The following is a 12,399-nucleotide window of genomic DNA, read 5'->3' on the forward strand; positions in this document are numbered from 1 at the left end:
TCTAAGTAGCCTTTTACATTTGTAGTTTAAATTTAATGATACACTTTTGGGCAGTTTAATCTACAAAATCCTAAATATCATGAAGACATTTCTGAATATAGTTGAGTAATAAATGGTTTTATTTTTATATTCATTTCTTTAAAAATACTAATAATATTAAAAAGAAATATCTAACTTGAAATAAGACAGAATGAGGCAAGTTGAGACTCATGAACAAACTGTTTTAGAAAAGACTAGATCATGCATTAGAATATTCAAAAAAGACAAAAGACAATAAAGACTGCTGGGATCCATTTACCAAAAATGACCTGGACAATGTTTTATATTTCAGAAGCAGATATTTTGTATGAAAAACCTTTCCCTTCACAGGAGGATCTGGATGTGTTGAGGAGTGGACTCCAATGAGCTCCACCTGGAATTGGATATGGAGACTGGAGGTGAAGGGGATTGAGGGAGTTTGCAGAAATACGCAGTGAAATGACAGCAGAAGAGAGGAGAACAGAAAAGTTTGACAGCGACAACATGATTGGCTTGTTGAGATTGTGGTGAAATGTGATTGGTTACTGAAAACACCTGAAATCAGCTGATTACAAGACCTGGGGTGAGAGAGGGAGAGAGAGAGAAATGTGAATGAAGGAGGCATAAAGATAGTCTTCCTGTTTGAACTTGTGTTTAACTTCAGTAGTTAAATAAATGTAGTAAGAAGTACAATATTGTTCCTTGTAATGTAGCAAATTAGAAGTATAAAATATCAGGAAATGGAAATACTCAAGTAAAATACAAGCACCTCAAAACTGAATTTGTTACTTTCAACTGTATTTCATAGATGTGTAAACCTGTAACACAGGCACAGCACCACCTGGTGGGGAGTTAACAAATGACAGTTTCATTTCAGTCACCTCTCCACCCACAACACAAGTAAATGAAACTGAAAGCAGATGTGCAGTGTTGACCAGAACAGAGAGGAGGCCTTACATTACAGCTGGGATTTCTACTGAAGGACACTGATTCTGTGGATTGTATCAAGAAAGTGGAGAGGACTGAGTTTTGGTGAGTCTTGGAGTTAATTTAAAGAAATCTGAAAGGCAGAGGAAATGGCTGAGAAAATTGCTCTTTTTGAAAATTTCCTGAGCTGCCATGTGTGTTCAGAGACTTTCAGAGATCCTGTGTCTCTGAGCTGCAACCACAGCTTCTGTTCAAGCTGCCTGCATAAATTCTGGGAACAAGCTAAAAACAAAAACTGTCCCATTTGTAAAAGGAAATCCTCAAAGGATTATCCATCCTTAAACTTTTCTCTTAAAGAACTCGCTGACTCCTTTGCTAAGAGGCAGAACAATGGTTCACCTGAGACAGAGGAAGAGAAGGAGAAGGAGAAGGAGGAGGTGGTGTGTGACAAACACTCAGAAGTCCCTTATTGGTTCTGTGAGGATGAAGACAGAGCTGTGTGTCCTGTCTGTGAGTTTCCTCTTCACCAGAGTCACAAGGTGGTTCCTGTAGAACAAGCAGTCAGTGACCTGAAGGAGCAGCTGAAATCTGACTTAAAGTCTCTGCAGGACAAGAGAGAGAAATATGAAGAGGTGGAGGAAACATACAAAGTAATGATTAAACACTCCAAGAAGCAGCTGTTGTCCACAGAGAAGCAGATCAGAGCAGAGTTCAACAAGCTCCACCAGTTCCTGAAAGAGGAAGAGGAGTCCAGACTGGCAGCTCTGAGGGAGGAAGAGGAGCAGAGGAGGAAGACTATCAGCAGAGAGATGAAGAGGATTCAGGAGCAGATCTCCTCTCTGTCAGACAGTATCTGTGCTGTTGAAGAAGACCTGCAGAAACACAACGTGCCGTTCCTCAGCAGCTATAAACCCACTCAGACCAGAGCCAGAGCCCAGTGCTCACTGTCAGATCCACAGCTGCTCTCAGGAGCTCTGACAGATGTGGCCAAACACCTGGGCAACCTGTCCTTCAGAGTCTGGGAGAAGATGAAGGAGAAGGTCCACTTCAGTCCTGTCATTCTGGACCCAAACACTGCACACCCCTGGCTCCATCTGTCTGATGATCTGACCAGTGTGAGACAGGGAGACACAAAGCAGCAGCTCCCTGACAATCCAGAGAGATTCACTAATGGTCCAGAGGTTCTGGGCTCTGAAGGCTTCAGCTCAGGGAAACACAGCTGGGAGGTGGAGGTGGGAGACCATCCTGTCTGGATTGTGGGTTTGGCTAAAGAGTCAGTTGACAGGAAGGGGAAGAGGTTTGTTTCACCAGAATATGGACTCTGGTGTTTATTGCATCGCAGTGGAAAATACACCAATGGTGTTGGAGAGACTGTCACAGTGAAGAAGAGTCTCCAGAGGATCAGAGTCCAGCTGGACTATGACAGAGGGGAGGTGTCCTTCTACGACCCTGAAGACATGACTCACATCGACACTCACAGAGACACTTTCACTGAGAAACTCTTCCCATATTTTGTAGTTGGAAAAGCTGGTGATGCCAAAACCACTGATCTCAAAATGTATCACTCTGAGATTCTCTGTGATGTTCAGGGATGTTAGTTTTTCTATCATGATGGTTTGAGGTTTATTACTCTCTAAACTCATCATCACACTTTACAGCCAACCGAGCTTCTCCACCTGCTCACCTGTCATTTAGTCTTTAAAACAGCTTTGATTTGCTGTCGAGGGTCACTCAAATATTTCGCTCCTTGTTTCTGTGCTCTGAAATCAATTATCCAGAATTGTATTAATTTACAAAACTGAAAACATGAACAACTCAACAACTGTTTTCAACTGAATCAGATCAGGTGATAAAGTTTCATATAAATCAAGTCTGATTTTGAAATAATAACTTCGGCTGATCAGCAGAAGTTTATTCTAATTTAACCACAGTGTAACATTTACTGCACTGACTGTGTCAAATACTTGTGTTTTTTTTTTATCATCATAATCATCAGTTTTAGTTTGTAAGATTTCTGATGGATTATTATTCTTTTGTTCTTCAGGAGAACTGATCTGTTGTTGAGGGTTTTTTTCTTTTTCTGTCTCTAGTGACATGAATTAAGTAAAGTGGGTTTTATCTTCATTTGTTTCCACTGAAAATCAATGTAAATGGGTGACTACACAAACTGTTGTTTTTACATAAAAATCATTTAGTTATAGTTATGTTTCCTTTACTTCAGATTCCTTATTCTCAATCGATCACTGATATCAAACTCCATGGTACAAAACATTCCTTGAATGTTGGAGAACATACAGAATATTTCCAAAGCACAGAATGAGAAACTAAAGCAAAAATGTAGTTTTAAAAAGGTGTTTGAAATATTCTGTCAAAATAGTTTGTGAGAACATGAAGATTTTATGATAATTTCAGAACTTTTACCTTCAGAATTTTTTTAATTGAACATGTTCACACTGAAATGTAAATAACTGTTGACTGTCAGACATATTTTCTGTTTTATTTCTGTTTCATGTGAACCTCCTTCCTTGTTTTTCTTTCTTCATGTTAGAATAGCCTTGTGGGTTTTCTATGTGGTCAGCAAATATCGTGGTTAAAACATGAGTTCATTTGTCCTGAGTTACTTCTATCAATAAACTATTAAAGCTGTGCTGCAGTCTTACATGTCTGTACACACAGAAAGACAATGAATCTTCTATTTAAATGGTCATTTTATTGATAACACCTTAACACATTTTCTTGAAGTTAGAGAAACACGTGTAGCACGTAAGAGAACAGAGCAATAATCTGAAGAATCAGAGAACTAGAGGATTAATATTATTATACAGAAGAAACCCAAACTGACAAACAGAGACAAAGGGAAACTAGAAAGAACGAGCTGCAGAGAAATGATTGAATAAGGCTGAAAACAGAGGGACTGGAGAAAAAGAGTGAAAGACACCTTACGAAGAGAAGCCAGCTCAGTGTTGTCAGTGCAACTTAGTCACTGGCTGGAGAAAGAAGGTGGCAGAGGTTCAGAGTGAACGCAGTGGCTCCAGTTTATCTCAGTGAAGCTTCATCTGACTAAATACTGTAGCTGACAGGAAGCCAGCAGAGCTCGCACTGACCTCAAGAGACTAGAGGAGGACACTTATTGTAGTTTATATGTAGGGCTGCACTTTTACTCAAGTTCAAGCCATTTCAGTCATAACTGTGCAGCCCTGATCAATAATCATCATAGAAGCTGGTTGTTATTCTACACTGATAAACTGCTGTTGTCTCTGACTGGATGGTCTGTTAGATTTGACACTAAAGTGAACTTATTGTGCAGCTACATTAGAAGCATCAATCCACCCTCCATCTGTGTGTGTTTGTGCTTCACTCTGTGTGACTGCGCCCCCTGCTGGAGCTCATTGACTCTCTGACCTGCCTCTAATCTGTCAGTGGGACTCTGGTGCTGCTCCTCAAAGAGACGTGCAGGCTCAGTGAAGCAGCGCTCACTCTTGGTGCTGATGGTCAACATGAGCTGCTCCTGTTCTCTCAGCTCTGTGCAAAAGGCAGTCATTCTGCACTGACAACACAGAGCCCCATAAAAGCATGCAAAATAATCTTCACCACGTCATCATCATCATCATCATCATCATCATCATCATCACCGTCAAACATCCTCATAGTCATCCTAAGTGCCACAGTCATTAATATAATCATCCTGATCACAATAATCATCTTCATTATATCATCTGGAGACAAAAATAGTTATATGCACTTAAAAAGCTGAGAAAATAGAGAGAGGTGGAGTATACCAGCATTCAGTAGAAAATGAGAAACCAAAGAAAAAGAAAAACACCAGGAAACAAGTGTCCTGTTGACTGTCATGCAAATAAAATGCCAGCTACGCTGCTAGTTAAGTTGCAGTTGTGTAACACTGTGTACTCCCTCATTTTAAGTATGTGAATCTTATTATACTGATTTTCAAGGCTAGTAAACACACTAATGAGAACAGAAGAACAACACCTTTGTACTGTACATGCTGCAATTTCTTCTTTTTCTGGAGGGGGTGGGGGTCATGTTTGGTTAGCACAATCACGCATGAATGCCTTCAGGTAACCTTTGACCTTTTACAACTACATCAGGGTCAACTACACATGGACATTGTTACTGTGACATGAGTGCAATACAAAGACTCAGCAATTCACCTTGGGGAAAAAAAAAAAGCTTCATCACCTTAAGTAAAGACAATGAAGCTTTTAGAGGGATAGTTCACACAAAATACAATCCTGTACTATATGAGATTTAAAGTAATACATGTCCCACTCTTACAAAGTGGAGGGAAAAAAAGGACACAGTAAAACTGCAAAAATAATGCCAAAGCCAGCGTAATTTCAGAGGTTGCAAGAGAAAAGTTGCAGAAAAAGAAAAAGTAATTCACACCATGTTGGTCTTTACAGAAAAACACATGCAGGATGCAACTTGGGTGTACTATCCCTTTAAAAACAGTCACGTTTGTCCCTTGAACAACAGACAGTACTTGCACAAGTGCATGAGATGTACAAATAAGAAAACAACACAAAACAAAAAAAGCACAATAAAAATATCCACTAAAATAAATAAATAAATATTCAAAATAAATAGAAACCTGAGGACTATTCACCAAACCGACTGCCCGGTCTCTTAATTTCTTGGTCTGACCAATTGGGGCGAGACAAATGTGAAGGCAGCCAATGGTGGAGGAGCAAAGTTCAGTGGAGCTGATCGCACGTCAAACCCCCACAAAAATCAGTCTTCAGTGCTGCAAAGTCCATCCCTTCAGTCCTGCCACTCCTGGCACAAGCACTTTGTATCATGAATAGCTAAGAACACTTTACTGTAACACGAATCAAAAAGCATGAGAGTAAAAACATGAAAAACATTTTTAAAAAAACAAACAAAATAAAAACCCAGATCACATGATGAAAAGAGAGTCCTGGGTTGAAGGCAGGGGACTGATATGTCCTCTGAAATAAAGCCTCCTCCTTCCATTGTCTCTTATACAACAAACACCTCCCAAATCAACCCCCCCTCACCTCCCCCCAAGGCTTGTAAAGAATACACACTTAGAGCAATGGATGTACCGTACATGCTTGCAGACACACACACACAAACACACACAAATATTGCACCCTGTGGTGAAGGACTGAACAGAGAAGTCCTACGCAAACCCCTCACATCTGCGGACATTTATGAACTCGTGGTACAGTGGTCAAAATTTCCACTTGTACAGGCTGCAAGCACACACATCCTTCGATCTCCCCTGATATGGGCCTCAGTGTATGTGCTTCGTAGGGACGAACAGGCAGGAGCACCAGCTTTCTGCACTATGGCTTTGGGAGCGAGAAAGGTCGGGATCCTTCCTTTAGAGCGCTGACTTCTTTTGTTTGACATTTTGACTGCTTAAAAAGGACCTGCCGTTGTGTTCCAAACAGCTTTGAGATTGTAAGGGAGTTAAAAATATCTCAATTTTTAGGGAAAGAGCACTTAGCAGGTGTTCAGCTGTCACCTAGCAACAGCAGGAGCCGCCAACAGTGCATGCCCATCCATCCTCGAGCACCTTTTCAGCACCACAAGCCGGAAATAAACACCTGTGGAGCAGGAGGGCAAGGCTGAGCTGATGCTGAGTGAGATTTCTGTGCAGAGGTGTGGGGTCAGAGGTCAGTGAGGTTTAGGAAGTATGGCAGCATGTCACTGCCACTGCCACCACCAGATAATAGTGCTCAATTTCTTGTTATGAAAAAATATTGTAATTATAACAAGATACTTGGATGTTACTGTATTTGTGTGACACATTTTACTCTTCTTTACTTCTTCACTGAGGAAGTAAACGGCTCTTAATGCTAACATTGGCTATGTAGGAGTAGTTAAATATACAAATAGGTCCTTTGAGATATTTTTCAAGAAAATAATGTAAAACATTTTTTCTGTGCAAGGCTCTCATGTGAGAATTTATTGCTTTCCTTGCTCTTTATTTTGGCGATTGGCAGATAAATTGATAATAAAAATAATCATTAATTGTAAACCTATTTTTCTGTACCTTAGTGGAAGCAACTGAATCAGCAGAATATGGCTCAAAATATCACATTGCAAAAATTAAATAAAAATTTAATGATTTCTTGAAGTCATTAGCTGTAATATTTCCTCTTTGGGTCTCATGTTTTTCAACATGGAGCATACAAATAATCTATTCTTATACCAACACACCAACGCCTTTTGTTATAATGAGATAAGGAGATGTGTTATTTTGTCTTTGACAAAAATGTCACAGCATTAAGTATCTTGTTATATTAAGAAAATGTTTCTCCCTATAATGGAAACAAATTTTTAATCATAGTAGCAGGACAACAAAACAAAGAAGGGAGCACTGCTGCTAACAATGTCTCTCTTCTTCTTGTGCATCGTCACAATGACGCTTCATTGTTTAGACCTCACTGTTCAGGGAGCCGGAGCACACAGGATTCTGCCATTACAGTGTTTTACATGGAGATGGAAAAGGATATAATCACACTGAAGCTCTTATTGCATGCTGTTTGTTTTGTATGTGTGATATATTCAGGTTTGGTGCAGGAAGACACCGAGCTAAGCTAACTCCTTCTCCGGCCGTTCACATTGCAACAAGGGAAAAACAACAGGTTCCTCCGACTGTACAGAGTCATTATTAAACCTCTACCTTCACACGACACCCATCAGGCACACCCCTTCCAAAAAAAGAAAAAAAAACAAAAAACAAAAAACAAAAAAAAAACAAAAGAAAGAAAAAAAACAAACAAAAAAACAAACAGACAAAAACGAGTTGACCATGAGTTTGGGCGCAGTATTATAGCTAACATACAAGAAGCAAATTACAAAAACTGCCAATATCATTTTCCACTTAATAGCCACAATAAAAAACAGCCACTGTTAATATGGGGGAAAAACATGCTTACTTAAAAAGACAGAGAAAAAACTAACAAAAAAAAAAACTCCTTCAACTCTAGAAACCACTGGCATCAAGAATTTCAAATTATACAAATTACATATACAACTGCAAATGTGTAATAATGATAATAATAATAATCATAATCATAATAATATAGTAATGATAATAATAGATTTTACTTAAAACTTTACATACTGTATTTCCAGTGCAGTGTTTATGTCACACAAGTGTGGATTCACAGGAGGACAAGAGGGTGGGTGTCACAAAAATTGTGGGGACGGGGAAGAGACCACAGGGAGAAGGAATCACACAAGTGCTGAAAAAACCCCACCCCCACCCCCACCAATCACCCAGTGTGCAGGAGGGAAGAAGAGGAAGCTGGGGGGGGGGGCGTGGAGGAAGCTGAGTTGGTGTTGTCTGATGGTTGTCAGAAGGTGTTGTAGGGCAGGTGACAGACAGGGGGCAGTAGTAGTAAAAGAAGAGATGCATGCTGGGGGTTGAGGCTGGGCGTCCGTTGAGGGAGGGTTTGCTGTTGAAGGGCGAGGAGCCCTGTCATCCAAACCAACACTGGACTTGTTCTTTCATCCCTCCTCCTCCTCCTCCTCTTCCTCGCTTTCCAGCAGAGCACTCCTCACAGACAAAGCTATGACGTTCAACACTGAGAAGGAAAACAAAACGGTGTCATAGAAATCAAATATATGACCATGAAAGTATGACTGACAACAGAGGGGGGGGGGGCACGCTTTAAAATTACAGGAACAGTTCAACATTTAGGCAAAACCGGTTAGCTTAGATTTAGCATAAAGACTGGAATCCAGGGGACATGGCAAACCTGGCTCTGTCCAAGAGTGACAACATCTGGCAACATCTGCCAGAACCTCTTAAACTTGTCTTTTCTACACTGCAGTTTTAGTACAAATTAAACAAGATATAAGAAGTTGTGAGTGTTTGAAATATACAATAGACAATAGACAGAGGAGACGTTCTACATGAACAGTTTGAGGCAGTTTTTTAAAAGATTTTTTGAAACACGTTTTTTTTGCTGACCATAAACACAGTCCTTCATGCCAGAGGAAACGCTGCACTCTCATAACCACTGTTCAAGTATGAAAGGTATTCGAGTATTTAGATTTTTTTAGGTGGAATAATGCTTTGAAAAATTAAAAACAGCGTGTGGAAGAATGATTCCATATAAGTAGCTTGAATTATTAATTAGGTGGGACTCCCTTATCTTAAAGCAGAGTTGCTACACCTTCTTCTACGGTGGCCCTGAGAGCTCAATGCAACTGCAATACTCACAACACAATGGAAGTGTTACCAGGGGACACAAAAACATGAAGAACATGACTGGGATGCACTTTCTGTTCAATGCTTTGTGACTTTTGAAGTTAAAAGCATTGAACAACAAGCGCCCATGGATGTGTTATAATACATGTATTATAATACATCAATGCAAGTGCATCCCAGCCGGGTTCAGGGCCACTGTATTCTTCAGACTATTACCAAACCAAAGGGGGAAGGAAACACACTGATTTTCTTTTGTTTACTTCTTCCTAAAAATCTAGTCAGCAATTGAGTTACCGCTCACCTCAACACTTTTTCTCTGCTTCTAGACGGTGTGAGCAACCAAAACAACCAACCAATCGTACCTACTCCCTTTTGGACCTGTTCAACTGTTGTTCTATACTTTCCTCTGGTTGTTGCCATTTAAGGGAAGCCCTTGGTCATGTTTTCTGTATTCATTAATACAGACAAAGCACAACAGCTGCAGCTACTTTCCAAAGTTGCAGTTTGAAAGAAAGCCAAACAGTACAAACATGATCTGTGGGAAACACTGTTTGTTTTCTCCCAGTTGTCCCGGTGCTGTAGTCTGTACCTCACTGGAGCGGCGCGGCTGGTGCGCCTGAGCAGTGGAAGTGGATGTTCTGCCACTTGCTGTCTCTGCGATGCCAGACGCGAGTTTCCTCTGACTGGCTGGACCGCGGCCGACCCTGGCCGTCAACAAACTGGGTCAGGCGGATGTAAGCGATGCAGGCGGCGTCCTCACCGATCAGGTGGACGTGGGGGTTCAGGATGGTGGTGTGAATGGGTTTGCTGTTCTTAGCCAAAACTGAAAAGATGGTGAGGACAATGTCAGGAGAAAGAGCAACCAAGACAACACAACAATGACGGGGCAACTACTATTACGAAATTTAATATAGTCCATATGTTAATTAAAGCATGCTTTATAATAACACGTTGTTTTGTCACAGGAGTGTGAGAAATCAGGTAAGGTACGGAGTGACCCATCCAGAGGTGAACGTGGTGAAGGTCTGTGTCATCGTTTCCAAAAGTCTTTGGTCATTTCAAGTCATTTCTGCCCGTCCACCTTACAACAAAACAAAATAAAACAGGGCCAGCAGTGGCTCCAAAAGTCTCGCTTTAGGAGTTTGAAAAACTCCTGAATAGTGTGGAGACCAGACGTAAATGTAGTAAAAATGCATTTTAAAACTAGATGAAGCTCTGCAGGTTCATAGACAAGTAAATACTAGCTGTTTGAATTTTGAGGATAAGTTTAACAAATTATTTATTGTCATAATTATACTGTACATGACACTAATCATATCAGTCTAAGTGGATGTGGGAGCTGCTGTGGAATATCTTTCTCCATTAGCTTTTGAGCAGTGGTTAAATTTCTCTACCTCAATTTTTTATTTGATGCTTCCTGCGTGTACAACAGTAAATTGAGAGAAAACTTTTCTTGTATATTTCCACTAAAACTAAAGATTAACAAGAAAAAAAAATAAGAAATGAGGAAACGAACATTTTTTTAAAGTCTCGTTATTTACAAGCATCAGAGTTGATTTTAATAAACACCAATAAAAGTATTAATCTTACGGTTCTCAAAGTAAAATCTGTGGAAATCCATCCCCTCCACCAGGTTGCCCAGCGCCTCCGGCTCAAACGAGGTCAGTCCAGGGTCGCAGATCTTACTGAGGAGGAACCACCAGGCTCATGTTAAACGAGCCAAACATTAACTTCAAACTATGCAAAAACAAAACTGCACACAAAAATGCAGACTCACGCATACGCCTCGAAGTCTCCATTGTTGATCGCCTCTATCAGCTGCTCGGTGATCTTGATAATCTCTTGTTTGCGTGCTGCAGAGGAAAGTGGGACCACAAGTCAATCGCGACAGATGGAGAGGAGTTTGTTTTTAAATCATTTTTATTTATTAACGCAACAACACAGATGCTCAGGTGAAGGCAGGGAAGACTCCAATGTACATACATACTTACTGAGAATACTGTAACTGGTGAAAAAGTGATATATAAAATATTCCAACTTGTTTGTATAATGAGCTGGAGAAATGCGCTTTATGGTTAGTATTCAAGTTAAAGCGAGGAACACATGCTGAAAAAATGAATACTCGTTAACAAGCCTCAACCAAATACACACATATAATGAGACCTTGCTCATCATGTGATCCTGAACAAGCGTCAAACACACTGTAATATGAGCACACACAAGGTATCTCCTGACATCACTGCCAACAACATCACCTAAAATGTTTAAGGCCGACAAACGATGCATTAATCCCTCTGCAGTCTCTGTGACACAGCACAGAGGAGCCAATGAGCACACACATCCAGACACTGCACTTTCCAACACAGCTGACAAAACAGCAGTTCAGCACGACAGACTTTGCTCAGTGAACCGCTGTTTTCACCCACCGCAGAACACACACTGTTAAACACGCTCGCTCACGCACTGCAGGCCTGCACTGAAATCCTGACATGTGATTTAAATTAAGCCCCTGATTGGCTCGGTACTCACTCTGGGAGGAAGACAGGGAGGGGCTTGAGGGGGGGTGAGGGGGAGGTGGGGAAGTAGTGTGTGCAGGTGGAGGGGCGGGCCTGGCACTAGGTACCGGTGCTGGTGCAGCATCACTCTCAGGTGCAGGGGCTGCCGGCGCCCTGCGCACGCTGCTTACCAGGTCTGTGAGCCGGGACACTGATTAGCCGTCCAGGCAGGATGGATGGATGGATGGATGGTGGTGGAGGTGGAGGTGGAGGTGGAGGAATGCAAGAAAAGATTAGAAAAAGTGAGCAGGGAAACATAAAGAGAGATGATAAAGGAATGAAGAAATAAATCCCTATATTTGTAGTGACAGTATCTGCAAGTGTTAGCGACTCTGGGTATATATGATAACTTGTCTGTGACATGGCCGATCAATTCAATTCAATTCAATTCAATTTTATTTGTATAGTGCCAAATCATAATATACATTATCTCAAGGCACTGATGAGATCAACACATCTCATCAGTTAGTTCGGCTGCCTTTGTAATTGGTATACTTTACAGTTATGGTTTTATATGAGAGGTTTGAAAGAAGTTAAACACACTTTGCTTTTCATTACACCTGAAGTCAGAAAACTTCCATTAATCCTGAGTCTTTCGGTGGCATATGGCTATTACAAAATGTAGTCTACTCCAAACATAAAGAACATCATTTAACTTCACAGAATTATAACCTGCTATAACCTGCC

The 12,399-nt window shown here is 40.8% G+C and overlaps 2 protein-coding genes across 23 annotated transcripts in view; one reads left to right on the forward strand and one right to left on the reverse strand.

Annotated features, from left to right (window-relative positions):
- The first annotated feature begins 1,094 nt into the window (after positions 1–1,094).
- LOC139624548 (nuclear factor 7, brain-like) lies at positions 1,095–5,697 on the forward strand. Its single transcript, XM_071483770.1, has one exon. The coding sequence runs from the start codon at positions 1,095–1,097 to the stop codon at positions 2,541–2,543; it is 1,449 nt and encodes a 482-aa protein (XP_071339871.1). The 3' UTR covers positions 2,544–5,697.
- Positions 3,636–12,399, reverse strand: part of camk2b1 (calcium/calmodulin-dependent protein kinase (CaM kinase) II beta 1) — a 77,112-nt gene continuing 68,348 nt past the window's right edge. For 11 of the 22 annotated variants that reach the window (XM_071483752.1, XM_071483747.1, XM_071483754.1 and 8 more), the window contains 5 exons: positions 11,687–11,863; positions 10,935–11,010; positions 10,748–10,842; positions 9,747–9,980; positions 3,636–8,528 (listed from right to left, as the gene is read on the reverse strand). In XM_071483752.1, coding sequence (XP_071339853.1) covers positions 9,748–9,980; positions 10,748–10,842; positions 10,935–11,010; positions 11,687–11,863 — 581 coding nt within the window. In that variant the 3' untranslated portion in view covers positions 3,636–8,528; position 9,747. The remainder of the gene's footprint in view (positions 8,529–9,746; positions 9,981–10,747; positions 10,843–10,934; positions 11,011–11,686; positions 11,864–12,399) is intronic. The other 11 variants (XM_071483764.1, XM_071483760.1, XM_071483765.1 and 8 more) reach the window with 1 other exon arrangement.

The sequence above is a fragment of the Trachinotus anak genome, unplaced genomic scaffold, assembly GCF_046630095.1.
Source record: "Trachinotus anak isolate AG129_WGS33_773 ecotype Australia unplaced genomic scaffold, CSIRO_AGI_Tana_v1 ptg000008l, whole genome shotgun sequence".
Classification (NCBI taxonomy): Eukaryota; Metazoa; Chordata; class Actinopteri; order Carangiformes; family Carangidae; genus Trachinotus; species Trachinotus anak.

What these genes read in the sequence shown, in the direction of transcription:
- LOC139624548 (XM_071483770.1), top strand. Translation starts at nt 1,095, where the DNA reads ATGGCTGAGAAAATTGCTCTTTTTGAAAATTTCCTGAGCTGCCATGTG.